The 27,888-nt window shown below is 35.2% G+C and overlaps 1 protein-coding gene across 3 annotated transcripts in view; it reads right to left on the reverse strand.

The window, feature by feature from the left end:
- Positions 1-943: 943 nt before the first annotated feature.
- Positions 944-27,888, reverse strand: part of TBL1XR1 (TBL1X receptor 1) — a 174,926-nt gene continuing 147,981 nt past the window's right edge. For all 3 annotated transcript variants that reach the window (XM_040229965.1, XM_040229974.1, XM_040229984.1), the window contains 11 exons: positions 27,672-27,804; positions 27,176-27,317; positions 24,423-24,486; positions 24,232-24,329; positions 22,991-23,051; positions 14,553-14,674; positions 14,333-14,407; positions 10,242-10,369; positions 9,507-9,672; positions 6,694-6,795; positions 944-5,833 (listed from right to left, as the gene is read on the reverse strand). In XM_040229965.1, the coding sequence (XP_040085899.1) occupies positions 5,807-5,833; positions 6,694-6,795; positions 9,507-9,672; positions 10,242-10,369; positions 14,333-14,407; positions 14,553-14,674; positions 22,991-23,051; positions 24,232-24,329; positions 24,423-24,486; positions 27,176-27,317; positions 27,672-27,804 (1,118 nt within the window). In that variant the 3' untranslated portion in view covers positions 944-5,806. The remainder of the gene's footprint in view (positions 5,834-6,693; positions 6,796-9,506; positions 9,673-10,241; positions 10,370-14,332; positions 14,408-14,552; positions 14,675-22,990; positions 23,052-24,231; positions 24,330-24,422; positions 24,487-27,175; positions 27,318-27,671; positions 27,805-27,888) is intronic.

Here is a 27,888-nt window from a genome sequence, read left to right on the forward strand (position 1 = left end):
AATGAAAGGCTGTCAGAAAGTTCTAGTAACTGTAGTAGGTTATCGTTTAATAAAACATGACAAGGCTATGCCTATAAGAATGCTTCAGGCACACTTTATATGCCTGTAAGTTTATGTTTCAGGAAATCGAAGGGAAAGGTAGAATACATGGAGGATACAAGGTTTAAAAAAAAAAAAAAGACAAAAAATATGCTCAATGATTCTTTAAAAATTACCTCTCAGTAATTCTAAAGGAGTTGGGATTAATTAAAACTGGAAGATGCCTAGTATCTTTCCTCACAGATTATAAGATTTGTTAGCAACATATACCACTAGCTAAGGAAGAAAATTATTATAGTAGGTATCTATGAAGAAAAAAAGAGCATTAAGGAAGTTGAGCACCCTGTCCTAAAAATCTTCAACAACTTATACACATTGTTTTGTGCTCAAATAAATGCACACTAATCAAATGAATCTGTTTGATTATGTGAAACAATGTCTTTTAAAGTACAATATCTATTTTTTAAAATAATTCAAAATTGCTATTCCTTAGCTGATTAAATGCTCTATTATTCTTTAATAAAAATAGTAAATTACCCTTCATTTAAAAAATCTTATCTCCTATGAGAAGTAATAAAATAGTAAAATTTGCACTTTTATCTATGGGCTTACTTTATGTGTTTCTTGTAAAACAATAAATTTATGAAATACAGTGGTTTGGGTTCTGATGGCAGTTGTTATGATTGGTAACACCAGCATGGGAGAAGCAACATGTTGTTCTATGTTATGAAGGCTAACTCAGAGCAAAAAACTTTATTCTACAAAAGAACATCAGAGGAGTAATTGCAATAAAATGTAAACAAGAAATTGTAAACAAGAGCATCCCTTTCCCTTTACTTGACTAGGAAATAGTCCATACAAACTACATAGGTATCAAAGGTTTTATATATGTACACAGCCAACATAATATCAAAATATATTTTATTCTGGACCTCTTTCAGATCTGATTCAAATTACAGTTGTCAAAGCAATACAATGCAAAGGGAAACTGCAACAACAACAACAAAAAATGTGCCTAGAAAGGATAAAAGGGTCATTGGGGACAAATCATTGTGATGTGGAACCAAAATACATGGCAAGTGTAACTGACATGGTCCAGGACAGCATAGAGTATCTGTATCAGTCTTCCTTACACAACAGTCATGAAAACTGAACAACAAAGTTCTTCAACATGTACAAAAGACTGTCATGGGCTGGTTTACACTTTTACAACAGTTTTAAAGTTAACTGGATAACTAAAGAAATGATGCAGACATTTTAATCCAGTGCTATAAGTAGGCTCACAGAATTAGACCCAAAGGATTTGTAGAAATCAAAAATTAGAACATTATAGCTACAATGTCGAAGTCAGGAAAGAAGAAAATTATTTCTGTATTTAGGGATTACAGAGCTACGAAATGCAGTCTGCGTGTTTTTGTTTTTGATGAGACGGATAAGTACATTAGACTAGATACAACATGCAGAATGTTTTCTTGAACTTATCCATAAACTCCAAAGAAAACATCATGAAACAGATTACGAGAAAATTTAAAAAAAAAAAAAAAACAAACCATATGCCCGAGTTATTCACCCTGCTTCAACACTGTCAACATAAAGGCAGAAATAAAGAATGCTATTAATACTTCAGAACTACTGATATAAGACATCAAATTTCTAAATCAGTGTATTAAAAAAGTGAACACTTCCTCTTTTTTCGCTCTCTCTTCTACACTTAACTAGATTCATGTGTTTTTTTTTTTTTTAATTGATATTGAATGTGACACGTCAGAGCTATTACCGGAAGGAGTAACTCGTAACTTCCCTACTCCCCTTCCATCCCTGCTGATTCAGAAGAAAAAAAAAAACAAACAAAAAAAACAACCAGGGTCTCTTGTAGATTTGCTGCTATTCCCCAAAATGCTGGCATTTGCTGCCATGCCACAATGTTGGTCCACTGAAACAGGATTTCTGTGGAAACTGTCAACAGTAATTCACCAAATGCAAGTACCGTTTTTAGCATGCGAGAAAAAATGCAGGTTCTACAGAAATGTACAATGTGCTTAAGAAAATGAAAACTGTTTTGAAAAGAGTAAATAGCACTGCATTTGAGATTTATTTTTTCTGCTTATCTAGTAAAACTTAACATCTTTGCTGACATAAGAACAGTCATTTCTGATTCCTTTAAACAGCAAAAATGCATACTCCTCTTCAGGCCTCTATTCAGTAATAGTTTACATAACTCTTAACAAAATCATTCTACATAAACAGATAGCTCCTTAAAAATAGTACTCTCTCATTAAATCTAATTTGACAGAAGTTTAAGGAAAAAAGGAGTGCTTTATAAGTTAAGTGAAAAAGTACAAATCTTTGGCCTTTCTCTTGACATTTCTATATGTCAAAAAGCAAAAAACCTTCATGTAATTCAATCTAATGATTACTTTTTGCACCATAATTTGTTTTTTACACCACAAAAGGAGGCACTTTCAGTATCTGTAAAAGGTGTTTAATCCTAAAACATACTTACCTAGAGAATAATTAATTAAAACAGAATTCAGTACACCCTAAGACCTATTAGGAAATTAAAAGTTATCACTTCTAAAAGTCATGTCAAAGTTAATGATGGTACCCGATCAATGACAGTAAACCGGGAATGGAACAAAGATAAGAATTTACGGGATATCCTACATGAAGAAGAAAAAAGATATTCCTCTATGATGTTCAAGCATGACAGCTACTCTTTCTTTACTCTATTTTAATCAATAAGTATTCTATTCATTTAAGTTTTCCTTTCTATTTTTCCTTATAAGTGTCTTACAGTAGCCTATACAACAATGACATATAATGAACACCGCAGAAAATCTACTGGAATCAATAGATCTTCAGATAAGTTCTTAGAGGGGGCAAAAAGAAAAAAAAAAAAGGAAGGAAAAAATAAGCAAGAACCTCAAATACAGAACTTTACAGGCTGTGAAACTTGGTCTCTTATAATCATGTTACTGCTCAAATTAGAGGCAATCTTACTTTTGTCTACTGGAGCAGCATCGTGGCACATCAGCAGGCAATGATGATGTTGAGAACAGCAGCAAAAAAGAAATAACTGTATGCTCACAAAGAACCCAAGCCTACAAAATGGATACCTTTCTGATAGTTTATACTTAAAAGACCCAAGACTTCAGGATAATAAAGCTCTGTATTTATAATCTTTTATATGCCCTACTGTGGCTATTATGCTTAAGTAAAATACCTAAAGATCAAACAAACAAACAAACAAAAAACACAGAGACGATGACAACACCATAAACATGTAGCTGTCGATTTTGGCAGCTATACTGCAGAACTTCGTGACTATCTTTAATCAGCTGGGGAAAAAAGGTCAATAACTGTATGCAAATGAATAAATTGTCCATATCAAAATACAAAAAGTACTATCAATAACCACCTCTGACTTTCAGATTTAAATTCAGTGCAATTGACAAATGCATCACTAAAGGAAAATGCAGCTTAAACATACTCAAAACATTTGTGTCTATTCCTGGGAGCACATTTAAAAATTATTGCACAGATTTTTAAATTTTTATTTATTTCTTTTAAAACAACAACAGAGGTCAACCACAGATGTGGACCTCCAGCAATAAAAGCAGGATTTCAAGTGCCAGATACTCAGCATATTAGGTTTCCTACGTAAGTCACAGGGTAATAGTTCTAAATAACTATAATGTGATCCAAAACCCTAAAAACAGCTGGCACAAAACCATCATGAATGACTGCCTCTCTGGATGTAAATTTTAAAAAATATTATTACAGTATCTTAGACCCCACTAGCAATAACTGGGGTACATGTAACAATGTATTGTGAAATTAAGTGTATTTATTCTCTTTATCAATAGCAAATGCTATCCTACCTTAGTAAAACCAAGACTTGCTTCAATCAATGCTGTTTTGTAAAAATAGCAAAACAACAAATGCTGAAAATCAAAGCTGCATTACTAGGGTTCAATCAGTTTCTACTTAAAACATAGGTTAAAATTTTAGCGGTAAAAGCTTCAAATAATTAGTGACAGAAATAGTGTTATAAATTTGCTAAGCTTGATAATAAATGATATTCCTTAATTAAAATTTTTGCGATATTAAATTTGACAACTATTCTCTTCAAAACTGACACTTCTGAATTATTACATTAATCATGACAAACCCTGTTAATCACACATATAAACATAGCCCCATGCTATCATTTGTAAATTCTGTATATTTTAGCTTTTAGTTGCATGAGCACAAGAGAAGGTTTGATCTGATACCTATACCTTTATGAAAATACATGATATTATAAACAGAGTAAAAGACATGATAGAGTAGTGATTACTAAAAAAACAAAACATAGCAGCTTAAATCTATCTATATTTGAGAAAATGTAGTCACAAGTACCACAAATGCAGAATCAGAGCAGCTGGGAGGTTAGTGCAATTATACCTTTTTTTTAAAATTTTTGAATCACTGCTATTTAAGAACACCTTGAAGCAAGTCTTTTGTTTTAAAGATTGTTTTTAAACTAAGGTAGCAAACATTTTGCCATGTAATGGCAGTGTTATATGCCGTTATCTTGCTTTGTATAAAGAAAAATAACATGAGAGATTTTTAATACTGGAGTTTGGTTACATTACATATTTAAGCTTCTACAACAGAATGATGGACACTTTGGAGAAGCTACTCCTTATCCAGAAACATTTTAATCTCTTAAAAAACAAAGTAAAAGAAACAAACAAACAACAAAAAAACCCAAACCTACTTTGCTCCTTTTCACAATAGTGCACATTTTTAACCATAATTTAGTTATGGCTACAAAACATCAGAAGATATTTTTATGCATCTTCTCTATGGTATTAAAAAAAATTTTTGTGCCCTTCTAGTCTTTAATTGGCAGAAATATGTCCCCAAAAAAGAAACTATTGCATTTAAGCCACATCACCAAAAAAAAAAAAACCAAAAAACAAACAAACAAAACAGAAAAATCCCACAACAGAAAAACAAAGCAAAAGCAAAAACAAAAAACAGAGCATAATACCCTTTTACTGATGTGTCTTACAGATTGACATGACCAAAGTCATACAGTTCCATTTAATTTCCAATTTCCCCTTCTACAACATGCACCAATTGAATATATGCTCTGGGAGCCATAAGTGTACCAAACATCTATCTCTTCAAAAGAATGCATTAAAATATTTTTAAGAATTTTTTTGTTTAAAAGGTGAAAAAAAATATAAACAAGAAACTGATTCACTCCCTTACTTCATGCATCCATAAACTAAACCAAAAAAAGTTTAAAAGCAAGAACAAACTACTGCTGCAAGTTTTTGTAAGTCCGTTTTCTCTGTACATACAAACTGCTAAACTACTGAAGGGAAAAAGAATATAATCCACGGTGTCTGCTGATTCAAAGGGGACAAACCAGGCTGTCATTAGTATCCGAAAACTGGTACATGTATGGGCTGCTTTTATAACGCATATTTTTTCTCTCTTCTGTTTTTCATATCCAAAACTTCTAAATGCTATTTTAGGGGCACAGCAGATTTGATTCCAGCACTTGGTGAACAGAATTCACAAGCTGTGACAAAATTCTGTCATCTTCAGGGTGCAATTTTGTTTATATACACTGTTTGTATATATTTCTCTTAGATTTGGCTGTAGTGGACTGGCCATGGTTCAAGTGGGACTATAGCAGTACTTGGGTCGGGGACAGTCATTTTGGCTATATACACATTCATAGTCGGTCCATGGCTTCCAACTAGTAGCGCTATTTCCGAAGGTCTAATACACAAACCTGTAAGAAATTAAAATAATCAACCAGGGTGTAAAGAATTTCATTGTAAATTTTTAACTTTTTTATAGTACAGTTTGGAATCTATTTCTTAGTTCCAAGTTCATGAAACTGATAAAACAAAAGTAATCATAGCAATGGATATAAACAACCAGATAAACTACGTGAAAGAAGATGGAGGAAATAATCACAGGCTCGCACTACAGAAGAACCATGGCTAAAATTTTTAAGATTTGCTTTTTGTTAATTAAAAAGTAGAAATAAATACATTCAAAATAGACTGTTTTCTATGATACGCCTTCAATTTCAATGAAAGATACTACAGATTATATTAAGGTATCGCTTCAGTAAACAGCTAATGGCTATACTCTTTCCATCTTCCCTTTGCTTTCAGAACTTTGGAAGCCACAACGAGTATTTCTGTGAAGACATTGCCAGCCTCGCCCTGAAAGCCTCTTGGTATCACACATTCCTCAATGTAGACCCCTCAGTGCCTCTATTCCCCCCTTCCCTGGGCTACCAGCAATCTTCTAAAAGAAAAGAAACTTAAAAATAAGCATTAAAAATTCAAATCTCTCTCATAGAGATATCGTGCTATACTTAATTTCACTGATGAAGTTCTACAGTCCATTTCTTGATCTTGAAGGCACTCTGGCAAAGATACCCTAAATTATATTTACATTATTTGAATGGAACAAGTATGAAAAGTATAGAGCCTTCAGTAAAAAAAGATCAATACCCATATCATAAAATTTATTTGATAAAGAACACTTTGGCAGTCACCACCACCACCAGCCACGTTTATTCACTATGCCTTCTCTCTCTCACACATCTACCCCTTTGGAAAACTTCATTGTACTTACTGAACCATCTGACGCACTGGCTCCAACCTTGTCTCCTGCTGCATTCCAACAAACTTCAAAAATCCCACCTGTTCCCCTATAGCTGTGAACTAGAGCACCTGTCTAAAATAATGAGAAGCAGAATCTTAAAAATGATAAATTATTATGTATGTTCAAATGCTGAGGTCAAAATATCATACGGCTTTATTTCCAGCAATCCATGCAAGATTTAGCTTCAACTTCAAATACAAGTTCTGAAATACCAGAAATGTAATATGATGATCCTTTCACAAAATGGTAGCACTAGCCTGCTCTCAACAGATCATTCTCGCACACAGACACACACACACACACACACACACACACGCCTGCTCTCAATAGATCATTCACACACACACACACAGTTTACGGCTCAATTACTTTATTCCTTTGGTAATGGTAATCAAAATCATTCAGCTGCCATTCAATAATTAAAACTCAGTACAAAAATATATTCTCTTAGGAAACAAGTCATTAAACAGGTCAAAGGTAAGAGGTTCTGTATGAGAAACTGGAAAACATGCTTCTGGTTTTCTGTCCTGACAAACAAGGAAAGTATGTCTCAGCTTCATGGTGACCTACAAAATTCAAACTACAAGTATCAGAACTACCTAAAAACGACATGGCAGCAAGACACATATCTTGTAAACACTGTCTGACGGAGCCAGCCCTAAGTTAATCACTAAGCTGGGAGATCATTTTTCCTTGTTTTCCTGTTCAAAGTCAGTCTGGAAATACTGCAGAAACCACAGATGCATGGATACAGTTGATCACATTGGGAAAGCTCTACTGTTTTTTCCCTCTTATCTAAAATTTCTCACAATTTAATAGATTAATGAAAAAGTATGAGTATAGCAGGCCTTAAATATATCTACAATTAATTAGGAGGGAAAGGAGTGGCATCGACAAAATCTAAAATAAGCTCACGTACAGAGTAAAATCTATAGAGAGTCAACTGTGGGCTTTAAGAAAGAACCAACACTTTCCTTCAATAGTACTTACCAATTTCTAAGCTTAACTTAGGCTATAATTGAACCAAAACAGCATGGTCAATAAGCAAGAGCTATCTACATCAAAACTGCCAAAGAATTCTTAGCATTTACTCAAATCTGTGATCAGACCAGACTATAAGAATTTATCTGTCAAATGATTAGGTAACATATCAGCCAAGTAATGGGAAGGAAAAAAAAAAAAAAAAAACTACACACATACATATATATCACATATGTATATGAAAAAAAATAATGACTTTTTCCTGCACTGAAATCTCATAAGATGCATTTTATTATCTTCAAATTTGAAAAAAAAAAATGACATTTTGATACACAATAGTGAAACAACAAAACAGTATGGATAGCTGTTCAAATGTCTTTAAAAGTCTAACAGCATCTTCCCTTAGAATTCTACTGTTCTCTACCCAAATTTTATTTTAAATTAATTTACTCAAAATGGAGTAAATAAGTGACAGAAAATAATACAATACGCAGATTATCTATAAAGTCTCTGCTATTCAGTCAAAACAGAAAGACTGGGACTTTTCTGATAGTTCAATGGTTAGGACTCAGTACTTCCTTCCATTTCAGGGGGCAACAGGTTTGATCCCTGGTCAGGGAACTAAGATCCCACCAAGCCGGGAAATAATTAAGATTAGAGAGCTCAGCAGGGTTGATGAAGTCAACAAAGTCAACATCAACATGCCAAAACCTGTAATGTTCCAAACATGAGTAACCATCAGTAAGTAAAAGGAACACGTTTTAAAAGATGCTATGCTGCTGCTAAGTCACTTCAGTTGTGTCCAACTCTGTGTGACCCCATACACGGCAGCCCACTAGGCTCCCCCGTCCCTGGGATTCTCCAGGCAAGAACACTGGAATGGGTTGCCATTTCCTTCTCCAATGCATGAAAGTGAAACGTGAAAGTGAAGTCACTGAGTCGTGTCCAACTCTCAGTGACCCCATGGACTGCAGCCTACCAGGCTCCTCCGTCCACGGGATTTTCCAGGCAAGAGTACTGGAGTAGGGTGCCACTACCTTCTCCAAAAAGATGCTATACATAGTAACAATAAAATACATAAGACACCTCCGAATAAATTTTTAATAAAAGAAAGATCTTTATGAAGAAATTATAAAGCTCTGCTAAGGGGAGAAAGAGAGCCTTAATAGGGAGACTTCCAAAGTAACACTCATTAAAATTAAACCGATACTGCAGGGACAGATAGAGTCACATAACTGTTATTGAAGAGAACAGTATATGGCACGTAAAAACTAAAACACTGAGAAGATGAAAAAGAATGAAAGCAACAGAACTGTTTTCTCCATTTTTAAGAAAAGATCTCTGTAGCATTGTCCCTAGAAATGTAGTATACAGTTTTAAGTTTCTCTCTGATAAATTTTGTATTGAATCATAAAATCCTGTCCTTTAGTACATTTTTTTTAACTGCTCATATATACCCTCTTCAAAGATAATTCTTTTAGAAAATAAAGAAATTACATCATTTATCTAAATAAATGCATCTTAAATTCTCATACTTTATGTCTGCAAAACTGTTGAAAAAATAAAACAAAGAATTTAAATTTATTTCTAAATTTTGGTCAATATTATGAAAATCTCACTTCAGATGGTTCTGATTTTTACTAAGCTGTAAAAAATGCCACCAAAAAATACTCATTTAAAAACTAAGAACTGAATGAATAACACAAAAGGAATGACAATCAAAATTGGGGGGAAAAAATTGTTTAGACAAGCACTTCTTACTCATATAAAGATATGTGACTCTTCAAATAACCCAGACATACCTGTGTGTTCCAGATGTGCACACACTTGTCAAAAGAACCACTCGCCAGATACCTGCCATCAGGACTGAAAGCTACACTGTACACAGGCTCTTGGTGTTTTGTCAAAGTATGGATGCAAATTCCTCGGTCTACATCCCATAATCTAACAGTAGAATCAAAGGATGCACTGACAAAGGAGGAAAAAAAAAACATTTTATAAGTAATGAAATTCCCAGCCCCACCCCCAAACTACAATGACCGTCTTTCCTTATAGCTAGCCACAAATTCCTTATGAGAAGTAGACTGTGCTGTTAGGAAGAAAGTGCTCTGGAAACAAAGCTAAAAGGAGAAGAGGCAGCTTCCATTAAGGGCATCTCCACCTCTGTAAAATGGAAAACATAAACAAGCTAGTTTACTATATTTCTTTATTCTTTAAATAACTCCTTTATATTGATTCGCGAAACACTGCTTTGAATATACACTTATTATTTATTTTGATCATGAAAAAACTTTATTGCGTTATGCCTCAGTTACATAGGTTTTAATCGATATTTGATATTATCAGTAAATATTTGACATCTCCATAAACAAAATCCATTATGAGCTGAAATAATAAAATGTCTAAATGTTCCCATTTAAAAAATACTCCTTGCAGGACACATTCCCAATTTACTGAATTTTCCTAATTTTCTGCCATAATGTAAGAATTTTTTTTTGTAAAAGACTCATAAAGGAAAAGCAAAACAGAAATGTTACCTTGCTAACATAAGGTTGGCATTTGGATTGCTTGTCCCTGGCCCTGTTGGACTCCATTTGATAGTATAAATTTCTTTATTATGTGCTTGCAAATCATGGACACAGTTGTCTTGTTTCATACTCCATATCTAAACAAAAAGGAAAAGTGTGTGTAAATTAGCTTTCCATACAAAGGATACGTTTATAATATGATCTAGCCAGTCCAAAATATGTGGCATAACCATAACAATAATTATAGAGATCAAGAGAATATATGAAAAGAAATTAAAATGTAGTAGAATATATTTAATATTTGTCTTTTAAAAATGACAAATTAGCTTCAAGTTCATTCTAATAATCAGTATTGTGAGGCTTGAGGATTCAATAAATTATAGTTCTAAGATTATTTTTGAAAGCTTCAGATGGTACAAATATTAACATTCAGTAATTTCCTTGGTAATGGCATTAGTTTTTATGCTATCCTTTAAAAATAAAGATATACATTATAAGTTCCTCTTAGAATTCAGAATTAGGAACTATATGGCAATGGGGAAGGGAAAGTAGATAAGGAATATACAGATAATACAGTATGATTCATGTTGACACCAAAGGATAGGCAATAAGAGCAAAAAAAAAAAAAAAAAAAGGCAAGAGGGACTACATACAATTAAAACGTTTCTGCACAGCAAAGAAAACAATCAATAAAGTAAAAAGGCAACAATCTATGGAATGAGAGAAAATACTGCAACCCATATATCCAATAAGGAGTTAACTTTCAAAATATGTAAGGAAATCCTACAACTCAAAAGCAAAATACTAATTTTAAAATGGACAAAGGACTTGACATTCCTTCCAAATCGACATACAAATGGCCAACAGGTTATATGAAGAGATGCTCAATGTCACGGATAATCAGGGAAAAGCAAATCAAAACTACAATGAGATATCACTTCACAACTGTTAGATGGCTACCATAAATTTTAAAAATTTTGTCAAGAATATAGAGAACTTGGAACCCTTATAAACTGCTGATAAATGAATACAAAATGGTGTAGCCACGATGAAAACTAGTATGGAGGTTCTCCCTCAAATTTTAGCAACTATCCCCATATGAACCAGCAATTCCACATCTGGCTACATATATAAAACATATAAAATGAAACCAGGCTCTTGAGGTGGTATCTGTACTCCCATGTTCACTGAAGCATTCTCCAGAAAAGCCAAAATATGGAAACAGCCTATGAGTCCAACAATGGGTGAATGGGAAAAGAAGAAGATGCGCGTGCACACAGTGGAGCACATTCAGACTGAACATATAAGGAAAGCCTGAGGTATTCAACAAGACAACATGGACACATTTTAAAAACAAACATTGCATGATTCCATTTACATGAGGTATCTAAGAATCAAACTCATAAAAGCAAAAAAAAGAAAAAAGAATGGCGGGGATAAACAGTAAGGTCCTATAGTATATAGCACAGACATCATACTCAATATCCTATACTAAACAATAATGGAAAAGAAGAAAAAAAGAATGGTGGTTGCAAGGAGTTGTGGTGGAGGTGGGTTGCTATTCAAAAAGTATAAAATTTCAACCCTAGAGGAGATCTGCCATACAACACTGTGTTTAGATAACAATACTGTATAGTACATTTAAAAATCTGTTAAAAAGTAGATCTCATCTGTTCTCACCATAGTAAGATTTAAAACTTTTAAATGATCCATATAGAAAAATCCATTAAAAAAGCAATAATTAAAGTTAAAATGGTAAGCAGAAAACACACTTTTCTCAAGTTGAAAACATGTTTATTATGCAATACAGATTAAAAACTCGTACTGTTTTTGAGCAAAAGTTAAGAGAAAACTGTATCAACAGTATTTCTGACAAAATCACTCAATAAAGACAAGAGGGAAAATCTTGCCCAAAACAAACATACACCAAACCCAAGTGCCAACAAAGAAACAAAAATCAGCTGGGATTTCACACTTCTGCAATGAAAGTGAGATAATGAAACAGTATCATAATGTTTTGTATTCTGCTAAGTTGTGTCAGTCATGTCGGACTCTGCAACCCCATAGATGGCAGTCCACTGGGTTCCCCCGTCCCTGGGATTCTCCAGGCAAGAACACTGGAGTGGGTTGCCATTTCGTTCTCCAATGCATGAAAGTGAAAGATGAAAGTGAAGTCGCTCAGTCGTGTCCGACTCTTAGCGACCCCATGGACTGCAGCCTACCAGGCTCCTCTGCCCATGGTATTTTCCAGGCAAAAGCACCAGAGTGGGGTGCCATTGCCTTCTCCGATTTTGTATCCTAGGTATACATAACTCCATGTAAATAAGTGCAAAAGATAAGTTTCCAAAACGTATTTCATGCCAGCTTTCAACAGCACTGATACTACTGACCATTCTCTTCAACACCTCCCTTGAAATATGCTTCTCTACACATACATACTATTTCCACTGAAGTTATTCCTGCTAGGTTTTCTTTTGGAACCTGATTCTTCTTAAAGCAGGTAAATGTTACAGAGTTTAAGACTTTTAAAGCTTTCTTCTTCTTTTACTTGATATTTTCTACCTACACAATTTTGTCCATGCCCATGGCTTTGAATGACCATCCATCTGTTGAAAATTCCCCAATGATTACGTCAAACTTTGAGTTCTTCTCTGAGCCTCAGACCAGCCTGGCACGTCCACTTGCATGACTCAAAGGCACTATCCAAGCTAAACATAATCTTCTCACTCATCTGCTGTTCCTTCTTCTCAAAGTATGGCTTCACTAGACATTATCCATCCTTAAAGCTTCTGCTTTAAAATTCTATGAACTTTTATTATTCTTAGAATAACAACAACAAAAATCTCTAACACTTTCTAATTCAAACAAATCTCTTGAACTGCAAATCAGTAGCTGAGAGTAGCCACTGGCCTTCTTTCACTTCCTTGTATGTGCCACACTCTGCTCCCAAAGAAGTTTTTTGTTATTTATTCATTTTAAAGGCATAATGTATGTGCATGCAAGGGTGCCAGGTGGCACAGTGGTAAACAATCTGCCTGCCCATGCAGGAGATGCAGAGATGAGGATTCAATCCCTGGAGTAGGAAATGGTAACTCACTCCAGTATTCTTGCCTGGAAAATTCCACAGAGAAGGCTGGTGGGCTATGGTCCTCACACATGACTGAGTGAGCATGTGTGTGCACATGCATGCACGCACACACCTGCAAAGTAATCTCACAAATACAAGTGTGAAGAAAAGCATTTTTATCAGCAACACTTACAAGGGAGTCCAGATTTGAGAAAACCTAACTAAAAACACAGCTGGTATTTAAGGAAAAAAATCCCACCAGGTTACCAAGGTTACATTTAGTCTGTTCATGGGAAGAGGAAAAGCAGTTTTCCTTCATGATTATCCTATCTATAAAGGTTATCACATTTGTAGTCAGTGGCATTGTAAAGTCAAAGGTAAATTATTTTTAGTAGAGTTAATTTGATGAAGTATACAGCTCAAGCTTCATTAATTTTGAAGATTATTATATATTTCTTTATCTCAAAAAGCTTTTCTCACCCCTTAATTCTGGTATGTGATATACACAGGGGCTAGGTGTTAATTAATTTTGAAGATTATTATATATTTCTTTATCTCAAAAAGCTTTTCTCACCCCTTAATTCTGGTATGTGATATACACAGGGGCCAGGTGTTAGTTTTTGCTTTTAGTTATAAAACAAGAAAAATGTAAACTCATATTGAGATGTGAATTCTGACATGTCAACTATGCTCATTCACCGATTAAGCTATATATCCACTACACATCAGTTTCTGAGCAAGGGTGATATATATTCACACCACAGCAAAAATCCAATTAATACACTGCTCAGAATATCAGTCAAATCCATGAATCCTACAAAGATCTTCATTAATTACCTGTGAGTCAGATCTTTACATCAGCAAATAACCTTTCATTGTACCAATATATGACTCGTTACTAGCAAAGACAATTTATAATAGCACAAATCTTAGTTATCATAATTCCCAACTACAAGAAACACATTCTGAGAATGGCCAGAGCAGCCACAATGTATAACTCCTCAGCCCCCTTCCTCCCTCCTATCTGAATTACCTTCAAGGTCATGTCATCAGAACAGGATGCCAGGAGATTGCCAGTTGGGTCCCATTTGATAGCATTTACTTCATTCTAAAAATAACAGTAAACATTCACATTTTCATTTCATAGACTTGGTTGTTCTTTGGGTATTAAACATAACATACTTCAAAACCACTGAAACATTACTTATTCATCATAATTGCTTTAAAGGAGGGAGAAAAAAGAAGTTTCTCACCGTGTGTCCCTGGAATGTTTTAATAGGTCTGTCTTGTCCTAATTTACAGACATGAATGCACATATCTGTACTACAAGAAGCAAAAGTGTTGTTGCTCTGCCAGTCAACATCCAATGCTGGTGCTGCAAAGGAAAAAGGCCAGGCTTGCATTCATTCCGCACGCACTGAAATCTAGGTGCTTCAGTTTTAAAACATTGCTGGACATTAAGAACTTAAATGATCTGCTTTATTCTTTTTATATTAATAGAATTTTTAAGATTATGGTACTTAAATATCGCAAATATTAATACATTTCAGTTTGGTTGTCTCTATGTGAGACACAGCCTAACAGAAAGTATACTGGCCTGGTAACCAGGAGATGAGGGTTCCTGAGAGTTTGCTCTGTAAATTACTAGCACTGGACTCTTGGTACCTCATTTCTAAAAGAATAAAATTAAATGTGATGCTATTTTTCCTTTTGTTTCTAAAATTCTGTGAGTGTTCAATGGATAAGAAGCCTTGTTTTGCTATTCCCTAACTAATGGGCCCTTATAAGCAAGTCAGCTCTCACGCTATTTTTCTCTGCTAAAAAATGGGGATAAAAACCTTTACACTTAGTACTCAAGGATATTGTGAACATCAAGTTAGATAATGTGTATGAAAGTATTTTGTAAATTACAAGTGAGACAAATGTTACACTGAGTAAGTACCATTTCCACTATCTACTTAACTGATAAATGGGAGTATTACATGACTGGCAAATACATTTTGCTTTTAACTGATTCTTGTCAAATATATCTTAAATTCTACATCACTGAATTTAAAACCTCAGAAGTTCAAAAGCCGGCTGGCATTTAATACTTTAGCTCAGATATGATTAAAGATTCTTTCCTTTCTCCTTTTCCCCTGTTGCAAAGTGCAAAGCTTCTCTATAATTAGCAATGCAGATTAAGGTAATGATAGCAAGTAACTGGGTTAAGCAATAGAAGCATACCAAACACTGCATTTAGAGCAGGCAGTAAGTAGGTGGTTGGGGGAAAAGGGGGAAATCAAAATTGAAGCTTGTTTGGCAAGACAAGGAAAATCCCGATATATAACAAACACTTCAGAGCCCTGCATGAATTACGTTGACCCTAGACCTTTGTCACCAGAAACTGTTCCCTTCCTTGGCTCCTTTCCTCTTTCCCATCCTGCTTCTGGGAGAATCCAACTAAGTCAGTGAATAAAAACACTGGCCCACTGTGATCAGCACGATGTCTGGTACGCTGTTGTTCATGTGCACCACAACCTCTCAGAGCAATGTAGACAACTGTTCCTCTGTGAGCTTATCTTCAGCCCACTCCTCACCTCGCTCTGCCCTGCCCTTCTTTGCCACCAGGACATCACATATTCCAGGTCCCCGTGCCTGCAGTACCCTAGATGGGCTCATTCAGTGGAAGAAACTGTCAGAAGTCCAAGGTCAGGAGAAAGAGGGCAGACAGGCAACTCTGTGGTCCTCTCTCTTTAAGACTGAGTCTTTGGCAGTGACTCTGATTGCTCCACGGTGCCTGCTCTCGCCAGGCAGCCTATTCTCCAAAGACACCATTCCCACTGGGTAGTTGGATCCTATCATTTTCTCTACAGTCTTAGGTTTACTGCAGTTGTTAAACTCTGAGTTACCTCCTACTTCTCTATTCTTCACTCTTGTAAGACTTCTGCTAGAGTTTCCTTATATTATGTTCCCTTTCTTGAATTACCTGGTTTAGATTTTGTCTTTGTGCTTTTGAATTGGAATCAGTAACTACACCTTCATTTTGACATTAAATATTATTAAGATACAATTTTGAAAAATAATTTTAACAAAATGCCTATATGATAATTTATTATAGTGTTAAGAAGTGGGGGAAAGGACTTCCCTGGTGGCACAGTAGATTAGGGTTTGCCTGCCAATGCAGGGGACACGAGTTCGATCCCTGGTTTGGGCAAATTTCACAGGTTCCGATGCAACCAGGACCGTGTACCACAACTACTGAGCCTGTGCTCTGCAAAGAAGAGAAGCCACTGCAATGAGAAGCTCACACACCACAATGAGGAGTGGCTCCTATTCGTTGTGACTAGAGAATGCCTGCGTGTAGCAACGAAGACCCAGTGCAACCCCTCCCCCCAAAAAAAATAATTGTGTGTGCGTGTGGGGTGTGTGTGTGTGTGTGTGTGTGCCAAAAATGTAAATAATTTAAAGGACAATTAAAAGTTATAAAATAAAACGCTATGAAGAAGGCCAAGTATCTGTTGTGTTCCACCAGGGTATCAATCTGATGGCGCATCATCTGAAAATGTTAGATAGGTGGCTGAGAAAATCAGAAACAGTATTTAAACAAATACACCATTAGGTCCAACACAAAACAAAACTAAGTGTATAACCAGGTAAAGATAACTGAAGCAAGCTGGAGAATGCTAAGACATGAGTTGTATGATTAATGTTCTGTGATATGCTTGGCTCATAGGATACAATGATTATAGATTGGTGTGATCTAAGAACCCATACCTCCTTACTTTATATTTTATTCCTAAAATTTAAAAATAACTCTAGGTAATATAAGTCCTTCAGGATAGAGATACATCTTTAACATAAAATATATTTTTATGTAGGTAATATGTGAGAGGTATATTTACTATTATTGGTTTCATTTTTCAAATGATGAAAAAGGCTAAGAAAAGTTAATTGGCCGAGGGTACACAATCTTCTAAATTCCTGGAGCTGGAATTCCCTGGTGGTCCAGTGGTTAGCACTCTGCTCTTTCACTGCAGGGGGCATGAGTCTGATCCTTGGTTGAGGAACAAGGATCCTGCAAGTTGCAAGGTGCAGGGGAAAAAAAAAAAAAGCCCTGGAACTAAGATTCAATCTCTGTGTCCTCCAATTCTGATTTATTTTTTGTTAACCCATGTATCTTTCATAATCCGGAAAGGTAATAAATAAACCTATGAGGGAAGGGGAAAAGGCATTTAATATTCATTTGCCTTTTTAAAAAAACAGCTTCACTGAGATATAATTCATGTATCATACATTTCATCCATTTAAAGTGTGCAATTCAATGGCTTTTAGCATATTACATTAGTTTTAAAATATTGTGGTCATACATAACATGAAATTTGTCATTTAATTAAGTGTACAATTCAGCTGTATCAATTACATTCACAATATTGTACAATCATCACCACTATTTTCAAAAGTTCTGCATCACCCCAAACAGAAATTCTGTAACCATTAAACAACAACTCTCCATTTCACCCTCCTCCCAGCCTCTGTAATCTTGAATCTTTACTTTTAAAGTTATGTCTGATTTACTTCACTTAGCATAAGGTATACAAGTTCTCTGGTGTTGCAGCATGTACCAGAAATCCATTTTTTTTAATGGCTGAATAATAATCCATGTATATAGAGACCTCATTCTGTTCATCCACTCATCTGCTCATGGACAGTGTGTTGTTCTCACCCTTTGGCTCCTGTGAACAATGCTATAAATACTGCTATGAATTCATTCAAGTTCCTGCCTTCAATTCAATTACCCAGGAGGAGAACTGCTGGCTCATATGGTAATTCGACGTTTAGCTTTTTGAGGAACTGTCATATTCTTTTCCACAAATGTACCATTTTACATACCTACTAACAGTGTAAGGATTCTAATTTCTCCACATCATTATGAACACTGTTATTTTTTACAGCTCTCCTAATGACTATGAAATGGTTAATTCATCTATAATCATGATTTATGCTTTATGTAAGAGTATATGGATGAAAATACAGTATAGGAATTAGAATATGGTAATTTTAAAAGCATCGTAGACTTCTATTCCTGATCAAGATGGGGTAAGAGGAAACAAATTTACCTCCTGCCCAAAATAGCCAAACACTTACAAAATGTATAAATAACAGTAAAAGACTCTGGGTTAGTGCTAGCGTTAGTTGCTCAGTTGTGTCCGACTATTTGAGATTCCACAGACCACAGCCTGCCAGGCTCCTCTATCCATGGAATTCTCCAGACAAGAAGACTAGAGTGGGTGACCATTGCCTTTTCCAGGGCATCTTCCTGACCTAGGGATCAAACCTGGGTCTCCTGCATTGCAAAAGGATTTTTTTTACCATCGGAGCCACCAGGGAAGACTCTGGGTACAAGACAACAAAGGACAGTGGTTCTTGAGAGAAGGAAATCAACCAACAGCATGCCTTTAACTGTTCATATATGATTTGGAAAAATGTCCAGGTCCTGGCCCATGGAAGAAGAATTTCCCTAAGGAAGAGATTAATGAAATTCCTGAGGGGAAGAGATAAAGCTCAGAATCTAGAGACCCACAGGCAGCTAGAATTCATCGCACAAGAAAGGAGAGAGCTAGGCAGACAGAATTCTAGAGACCTGTAGCGGGCCCAACTCACATAGTTAGCTGTACTAATCAGCATAAGTACTAGCTGAGCCTTGGGAAAGAAGCACTGAAAAGGATTAGAAGAAACAAGACTGGAAATGTGCAGCAGGCTAGAAAACCTTTTGATTCAGGGGACACTGGTTTGAGTATATCTAGGTTCTTGCCTCGGTACCAGGAAATAATTAGCTCTACACTGAGCACTGTTTCCCTGCCATTAAACAAGTTTCATAAGCGTGACCCAAAGGATCAGACCATTTCCAGGTAATTTAACAATGTGCCAGAACAAAGTTCACAAATAACTAGAAGAAAAGGAGTGTAAACTTGAAAAACAGCATAGAGATTATCCCACTTCTCAGGTGGCGCTAGTGGTAAAGAATCCACCTGCCGCTGCAGGAGACGTAGAAGAGATGTGGGTTCAAAAGGGCAACCCATTCCAGTACCCTTGCCCATGTGAAGCCTGGTGGGCTATACAGTCCATGGGGTCACAGAGAGTTGGACACGACTGAGCACACCCGAAAAAAATACTGGATAAAAAAATGAAGAGTATTATGGGAAATCAAGCAGACTAATAAACACACTCAAAACTTCAAGTTAAAAAAATGTGGGGAGGAAGTAGAATATTCTTTAAAAATAATGGTCAAAAATTTTTTTCACTTGAAAGAAATATGTATGAAAACATCCAAGAAGCTTCAAGGTCAAGAAACAAAGAAAACTGAACTAAGGCACAACATATTCAAATTGTACAAAATCATTTATAAGCAGGAAAATCTTAAAAGCAGCCAGATAAAACAAGACAAATTACTACAGAGCAATAAGGATGAAAACTGGAATAAGTTCAAGTGTAAATAAGAGAACACAGCAATATTTTTTTAAAGTACTGAAAGAAAAATATCCTGTCAACCCCAGAACTCTATACTCAACAACAACAAAATCTTTCAATAATGAAAGTGAAATACAGACATTCATATATATAGAAAGAATTCATCAGCATTAGATTTGCACTGTAAGGAATGTTAAAGCCGTCTGGGCAGAAAATAAATGAGACTACATGAATTAGATGTGTATGTATCTACACAAAGAAACGAACAGCTAGAAATGGTAACTATGAGTAAAAATTATTATTATTTAATCTCTTTAAAATATCACTTGAAAGTATATAGTGCTAAGTTAAAGATGTGTACTAAAAATCCTGATGCAACCACTATAATAAAAGATTTATAGTTAATAACCCACCAAAGGAAGAAAACTGTAATCATAAAAATATTCATATACTCCAAATGCAAGTGGAAAAACAGGAAAAGAAGAGATAAATAGAAATTTGATTAATTTAAATGCAATCATATCAATAATCACATTAAATGTAAAGAGCCTAAAAATTACCATTAAAAGGCAGCGGTTGATATTCAGTAAACAAGCAGTAAATGATGCCTATATAAATTACACTTCAGATGTAAAAGTATGGAGGGATATACACCATGCCAACACTAACCAAAAGAAACTTGAAGGGCTACATTCACATCAGATTAAGTAGACTGCAGAGCACGGAAAAAAAAAAAGAGGATCATTAACAAAATGATAAATGGATCAATTCAACGTGAGGATGCAACATTCCTAAATGTTGATGTCCTTATTAGCACTGTTTCAAAATACATAAAGCAAAAATTTACAGAAGAAATTAGAAACTGTGTTTTCCAATTATTATTGATGATTTCAATACCCTTCTCTCAGTAACAGGTGGTATAAGTATAAAAGATTTGAACAGCCTTATGAAACAACTTGACCCTCATGACATTTGTAGGAACAGTGGAATTACATTAGAAAGTGGGCTTCGCTGGCGGCCCAGTGGTTAAGAATCCACCTTACAATGTAGGGGTCACTGCGTTCGTTTGATTCCTGGCCCATGAAGATCCCACATACTGCAGGGTAAAAAGCTCATGTGCCACAACTACTAAAAGCCTGTGCTCTGGAGCCTGCAAGCCTCAAATACTGAAGCCCACGCACCACAGAGCTTGCATTCTGCGACAAGAAGCCCAGGCCCTGTAACTAGAGTACCCCCCAATCTCCACAACTAGAAAAAGCCTGCACACAGCAACGAAGACCTAATGTAGTCAAAAATAAAATGAATATTTTTTATTAAAAATTAGAAAGCAATGCTACAAAGACCTCAAAAAACTTTCCAATTATTCATAAATTAATACGCTGAATCAAAATTACTTCAGAAAGTATTCTGAACTGAATGAAATCATAATATCTGAAAAATTGTGAGATGTCACTAAGTAGTAGTTAGAGATAAATTCGTAGCACTGAATGTAAGATCTCCATTAGAAAAGTACAAAGGTTTCAAGTCAGTGACCTCAACTTCTGTATCAAGCAAAAGAAAAAGATACATCACCAAAGAAGACATACAGATGATAAATTAACACGTGACAAGATGCTCAACATCATTAATCATGACGAACTACAAATAAAACCACAGCAAGACATCACTACACACTCATCACAGTGGATACAATTAAAAAGACTGATCATATACCAAGTGCTGGCAAGGATATGGAGGGACTGGACACACACACCCCCCCCTCACTAAAGCCATTTAAAAAATAAAAAAAGCACGGCAGGAAAGAATATCACAGGTAAAACAGCCTTTTATCTGTAAAATGACTTCTACATCATCTACCCCTGGGTTGCAGCCAAGACTAAATGGGATCGTGTATAAAGAGCATTACCTCCAACACAAAGGTGGCACACATTATAAAGCAGCTCATAACAATGCCACACCCACTTATTTCAATTTTCCATCACTCCTAGGATGTAGGAAAAATCTTTAGGCAGAATGGTCAGAGGTCTAAGAGAATTCTATCTGGTTGAGGACTAGAAGCAAAGGTGGAAAGGGATTAAAACAGATCAACAGATACTGATGTGTAAATAAATACTTATTAACGTGGTAGGCTTTAATCAGGTTGAGTTGTTTAACACAAACTTGCAAAATTATGCCATTCAGATACTACAGAAAAATCATTTTGTGCCTTATTTGACTTACTGAATCACACTAAATAAAGAAATACAAAAAAGCAAAATGCCAAAAGCTTTGCATTTCAATTTTAAAGGTAACACTGTGCCACTGACTATAATAAAGGATACCACCAAAGCCTTGAAAACAACCAGAATTACTTAACTCAGCCTCCAATTTAAAACTTTTTCCAACCACAACACAATCTTGCATGATGCAATTAAATCAAGCAGTACTAAAACTACTGTTCTAAACATTATTAGGGATCTTGTTCCAGTTTAACATCAGTTTCTGTTCTCAGAAACCCCCCTGAAAGCAGAAACAAAGTTCTAGGATGTACAAGAGTGTTGATACTAAAATCAAGGTGTCTCTACACATCAGGATGTAAGCCCTGCTGCACAGCTATATATCATGGAGAAAGAAGCACACTATTTTGGAGATCAGATTTATCTGATTTAAGTATCAAATTATTTCCTAAAAGAAAATATATGAAGCGCCAAATTTCCAGTAGTATTGGGAAAGCCTTATAATTTTTATTTTAGGTAAGCAAGAGGACTCTTTTAGATACATAAATTAAAATAAAACATGACAATACCTAAATCTGTAGGAGTTTATGCAGTATTTTAATATATATGTATTAGTCTTACGCACTTACTCAAATGGTATTATTTTTATCCCTCGTTTACAGATAGAGAAAATACGGCTCAGAAAGGTTCAATGACTGTCTCAATCTTGAAGCTTGTTAAGTAGAGTGGGATTCACAAGCACACCTAGATATCCTGGATCAAAAATCTATGTTCTTACCATTAAATATTACCAACTCTAATGGCACCAGGTTGAAAATGCTTTTTTATGGTACATTTCACAGAAAACATTTGATGATCCTCTGATGATTAATTATCTGAAAGCCACTGAACATCAACTCCTCAAAGGACTAGGAACAAAGCTTACATTTGATAGTTGAAGATTTTAGATGAATTATATGCTATTAAAAGTTTAATTAGGAAAATAGAAGAAAGTTCTAACAGTTCTCATGTAAACTGTGATTTACCTGAATGAAAAGGAAATTGTTGCTTGGCTTCACCAGTATGTGCATCCCAAATAATTGTAGTCTAAGATAGAAAAGAAAAATATATTGCTAAGAAAAGTTTATCATATATACATAAATTAAATGCTTCATCATATTAAAGCAATATGAAATGTCAGAGTGCATTTAACATTCTAGTACAATGAGGCTATATTCCACTGGGAGCAGGGAAAGGATGTTTAAATTAAACTGTTAAGCAGTTTAATTCTACCCTGGTGACTTTTCATCAGACAGCTTACTTCAAATAACAATTATTGGTTGTCTACAAAGTACCAAACATTGTATTAGGTTAAGAAACTCCATTGTAGTAGTGTATTTAATGTCAGATTTTTATTGCTATGTAGCTTGAGGAGGCAAATTTTTGGTTAATATCATAATCAGCTAATTCTCAATATTAAGATTTTTAAAGCTCACATTTATAAATAAAGGCAGCTTTAATTCTGACAATAATTAAAACAATGTTTTTTATATTACATCAAAGTATAACATATACATCTGAATGGATACATTCACAATTTCACTAATACCCTCCCATCACTAATTTTATAACTTTGGGGTCGTAAGTATTGTAGATTGGCAGTAACTATTAAGAAGGCTTTCCCCCTCCCATTCCTGGCCACCTTCATATTCTTCCTTTTTGCCTACTTCCCTTTTTGACAATATACAGGTAACTATGGGCATGTACTTTCCTGTATTATAAAATAATCTTTTCTGTGATGTGTGGTAAAGGAAATAACTTTAAGAAAATGAAGGAGAAATAACAAATGATTTCAACCTACCCAAGTTTACCAGCCATGTTAGGTGAAAGCTGGAAAGACCCTGCATTTCTTGCATTTTCAATTAAACATTAGGAGTTCAGCTAACAGACTGACTCTAAGATTTCCCATGAAATCATTCCAGAGCCATACTCACTGATGCGATTAACTAAAAACTACAGAAAAGAGATGAAGGGTATTGGATATATGACTTCACTATGGTTCAAATTTCAAAACAATGAAGAGTGGTCACACAGATAAGAATAAAGGGCATGTGCACAGATTTAAGAATGAGCTGACAGAAAATCTAAGAGAGCATTTCTATTCTTAACATAAATTCACATGTGAATTTCCCAAATATGAATGTTTTATTATTTATGTGATTAGCAGAGGAGAATATTACTCTCAAGTATACTCTTTAACAAATTAACTTTTATAGAAGCTAATTACCTTGTCTACTCCAGCACTTAGGATGAAATTTCCTTTCTTATTCCATTTTAATGCAAATATGGGGCCTTTATGCTGCCCCAAAGTGCTAGCAAGGTTACCTAAAATTCAAAAGGAAAAACATTAAAATTACTTTAAGCTTTATAATTTGGATCAACAGTAAAAACAAGTGGGAAAAAAAATGCTTTATTTACCATCTTTAGTCCATATTCTGGCAAACCCATCATAAGAACCAGTTGCTAGAAGTGTACCTTCACTCTGTTGGAGAAACACATTTCTTTCAATTATACAACCCAGAAAGGGTATTTAAATTTTATTAGAATATATTATGTTTAATCCCAAGTACAGCAGGTCTGTGACATTCTCTGCTTCAAGACCTTCAGCTTTGCCTATTTGTAAGTTCGAGAAAAGGCCTCCAGAACGCCCTTCATGCTGTGAAGCTAGTATTTTGGCAGCATTCAGTCAGGGTGCAGGCCTCACACCCCAGTCCTTGACGGGCAGTAACTGCTTGGGAGCAAGATTATCACCGCTCTTACAGAGGCTAAGGTCTACTTACTGTACTCTCACAAAGGCTTAGGACTAAAGGTGGGGGTCAGGTGGGGGATTAGAAAGGACATCAAAATCTTAATCTTATGATTTAATAAAGGTATTCAATCAAAATCAAAATCTTCCAAAATGTTTCATTAAGATTAGAAATTCTCATATTGTCCTCCCTCTAAATCTTTTACTGTCTAAACTGTGTGTGTTCCAAATAATATTGTTTCAGATGATCAGATTCTTAAATATCACTACATTAAACATTTCTTTCTTTTGTTATTTTCCTATACCAATAAAAATAGCAATGCACACACAAAAAACAGGAGTTAGAAAAGAATGTAGGCTGACTTTATAGCTAACGAAGTGAGTACAACTGTCCAGAACTACTCTACTCTGAGGAGGAATCCTTAACGTTTTCTCTAACCTTAAAATTTGCTATGGTGCCTTGCCTTGAATAATGGTCCAACAGCAGGACTTGCTAAGATCCAATTTATTCTGTGGAAATCCAAGTTTCAGAGTACATTACACAGACTATTGCTGAGATGAGTAAACATTACAGGAGAGACAGAATGAAATCCTGCCTTACTCAGTACTTGCTGATGCTTTTTTTTGGTAAGAGAAATGAAAACAAGATCACCTTTTCAGACCTCTCCAGTCATCTAGCTGTACAGTTAAGTGACAAACAAATGCTGGTTGTAGGCGATGCAGATTCAGTTCTGCTAGGATTTGGAAATCCCCTATAGTTCTAAGGAAGGAGCAATGTTGAAGCTAATAGCACAAGTTTATTTCCAAACTCTGCACAATGCAAAGTTTCCTTTAAACTAATGGTTTTAGACCATGGACCACTAGTAAAGTAGGAGAATAATAAGGAGCAGCGATCTCACAGCCTTCTGCTTTAGCCATGGAAATGAGCCATTAAACAACAATAACATTTTCTCTTTCTAGGGGAAGACTTAAGTTCATAGCAAATAATAAATCTTCCACAAGTCTATACTTTTAAAAGCTTTAACTTGCAGTTCAGAAACACCGAACTCAACAAATCATTTGTTAACCATCCTTTTCCGTGTAAACTATAAATTTCATTAAGTTAACATGGTCTCTGAGCCAAACAGCCTAAGAAGGCTATAAGGCCTTTGCCCTATGATATAGTAAGGTCCCATTTTAAGAACGGAATTCTTAGTTCTGACCCTACAATAAAATAACACTGTTTAGAATTCTCAACTTTATAGGTGGGAAAGGGTAAATACATTGTTGGAAATTTAGAAAAGAACACTAATAAGCCTTACCATGAGTTCTGGAAGAATTTCATAGAAACTAAGAACTTCAGATAGTGTAATCACTTTGAAAGACAGATCTTATTTCTTGGAAAGAGATTTAGAAGATACTTTGAAAAGCCCCACAAAATGTTATTAAAACAGAGACCAGAGAAGGAAAGGATGTCCACTTGCTAAGGAAAGGACAGCTGACCTCTAAAATTCTTTATAACACTGATACAGTCTAAGAAGTTACTAGAACCAGAGTTGGGGCAGTGGGAGGGTATTAAAAAAATGAACGTAAAGTTACAAGGAAGAAAAAAGACAACATGGAATAAAGGAAAAGATACAGAAACTTTTAAAATGCTAATTTTCCACAAATTACTTGTGGGAATGGTAGCAAAGAAAGCTGTTAATTATATATTTGAAACTGAAAGGATGAAGCTTTATCAATAGTGAAATCAAATTTTCGAGTAAGTAAAAGTAATCAAAGATATTGAATCATATATAGAATAAGAGAATTCTTAAGAGTCCTACAGCTAGAATAAAGCTTGTAATCTAGACTAATGGTTCCTAAAAAGAGCTGGCAATGAAGTTTTCATCAATTAACAGCAAAATGAGAGAAACAAGACTATGTTTCTATTACATAGATTTCTCTTGTACCCCTAACAAAGGACTTAGTAGTTAAGAACTTAATTAATACTGGATAGGTAGCCTTTCCCTTCTCCAGGGCATCTTCCTGACCCAGGAATCGAACTGGGGTCTCCTGCATTTCAGGCTTTACCAACTGAGCTATCAGGGAAGCCCACTGAGAACTTAGTATGTGTCTATTATTGGTTTTCATTTACTATTTGATTTATGTAAGACCATTAATACACTCCTACTTTATATGTGATGAGAATGAAGTACAGAGTGATGGACCACCAGTTATGCAAAGATTCTATATCTAGATAAACTGAGAGGCTGGAAGATGAACCTTGCCCTGACTGTCTTTGCTTTTAACACATTTTGGGTTGGGGACGCCTAGTCTGCTGTTCTTATTAGTGAAATTCAAAAATACCTGAGCAAACAGACATAGTACTGCCACTAGTTTGAGGCTCAGGGAGGTTAAGTATGTTACTAACTACATCCATCATGGACAACACAGTGATACTCACATTCCAATCTAGCGATGTCACATCCTTGTTGCTTGGGACATCTTGCCCTCCTTCTCGTATACAATGTCTAAGTACTAACTGTGTGGAGCCACTCGTGCTATTTTCACTAAGATTCCATATTCTTGCTGTTGAGTCTCCAGACCTATAAGGTATGCAACATATTTTAAATTTTCATGATATTCTCAAGCATTACAGAAATCAAGGCAACAAATTTACATCCTATTATTAATGAGGCAAACACAAATCAGACTATCAGGCATTTCCATTTCCGGTTTTTTTTCTCAGTCTCCATTTTGGGGATGCCGAAATCAGTCCTGAGGGAGTAATTTAAAAACTCTAACATTACTTTATGAAGAAATAAAGATTTACAGGGCAAAATGACCACAAACAAGCAACAACAAAAACCGGAAAGTGTAAGCAATGTATTTGTAGAACACGCAATATTTCAGTAAGATACTTTTAGAAATCCATTTTAATTTCACTTTGAGAAACATACCCTGATGCCAAGAGATCACTAACGGGGTTCCAGGCACAGATGAAAACTTCAGATTCATGGCCCCGTAACACAACTGCTTTATTAGGAGGGATTTCAACATCCCCATCCACTTCCATCATATCAGTATGATTATCTGCATCATGAGAAATAGATGGAAAATTCCAGTTAGGTAATAATATCACAGCATATTGGAGGAAAAAAGGAATTCTTAACCAGC

Source organism: Oryx dammah, unplaced genomic scaffold (genome assembly GCF_014754425.2).
Source record: "Oryx dammah isolate SB20612 unplaced genomic scaffold, SCBI_Odam_1.1 HiC_scaffold_2, whole genome shotgun sequence".
Classification (NCBI taxonomy): domain Eukaryota; kingdom Metazoa; phylum Chordata; class Mammalia; order Artiodactyla; family Bovidae; genus Oryx; species Oryx dammah.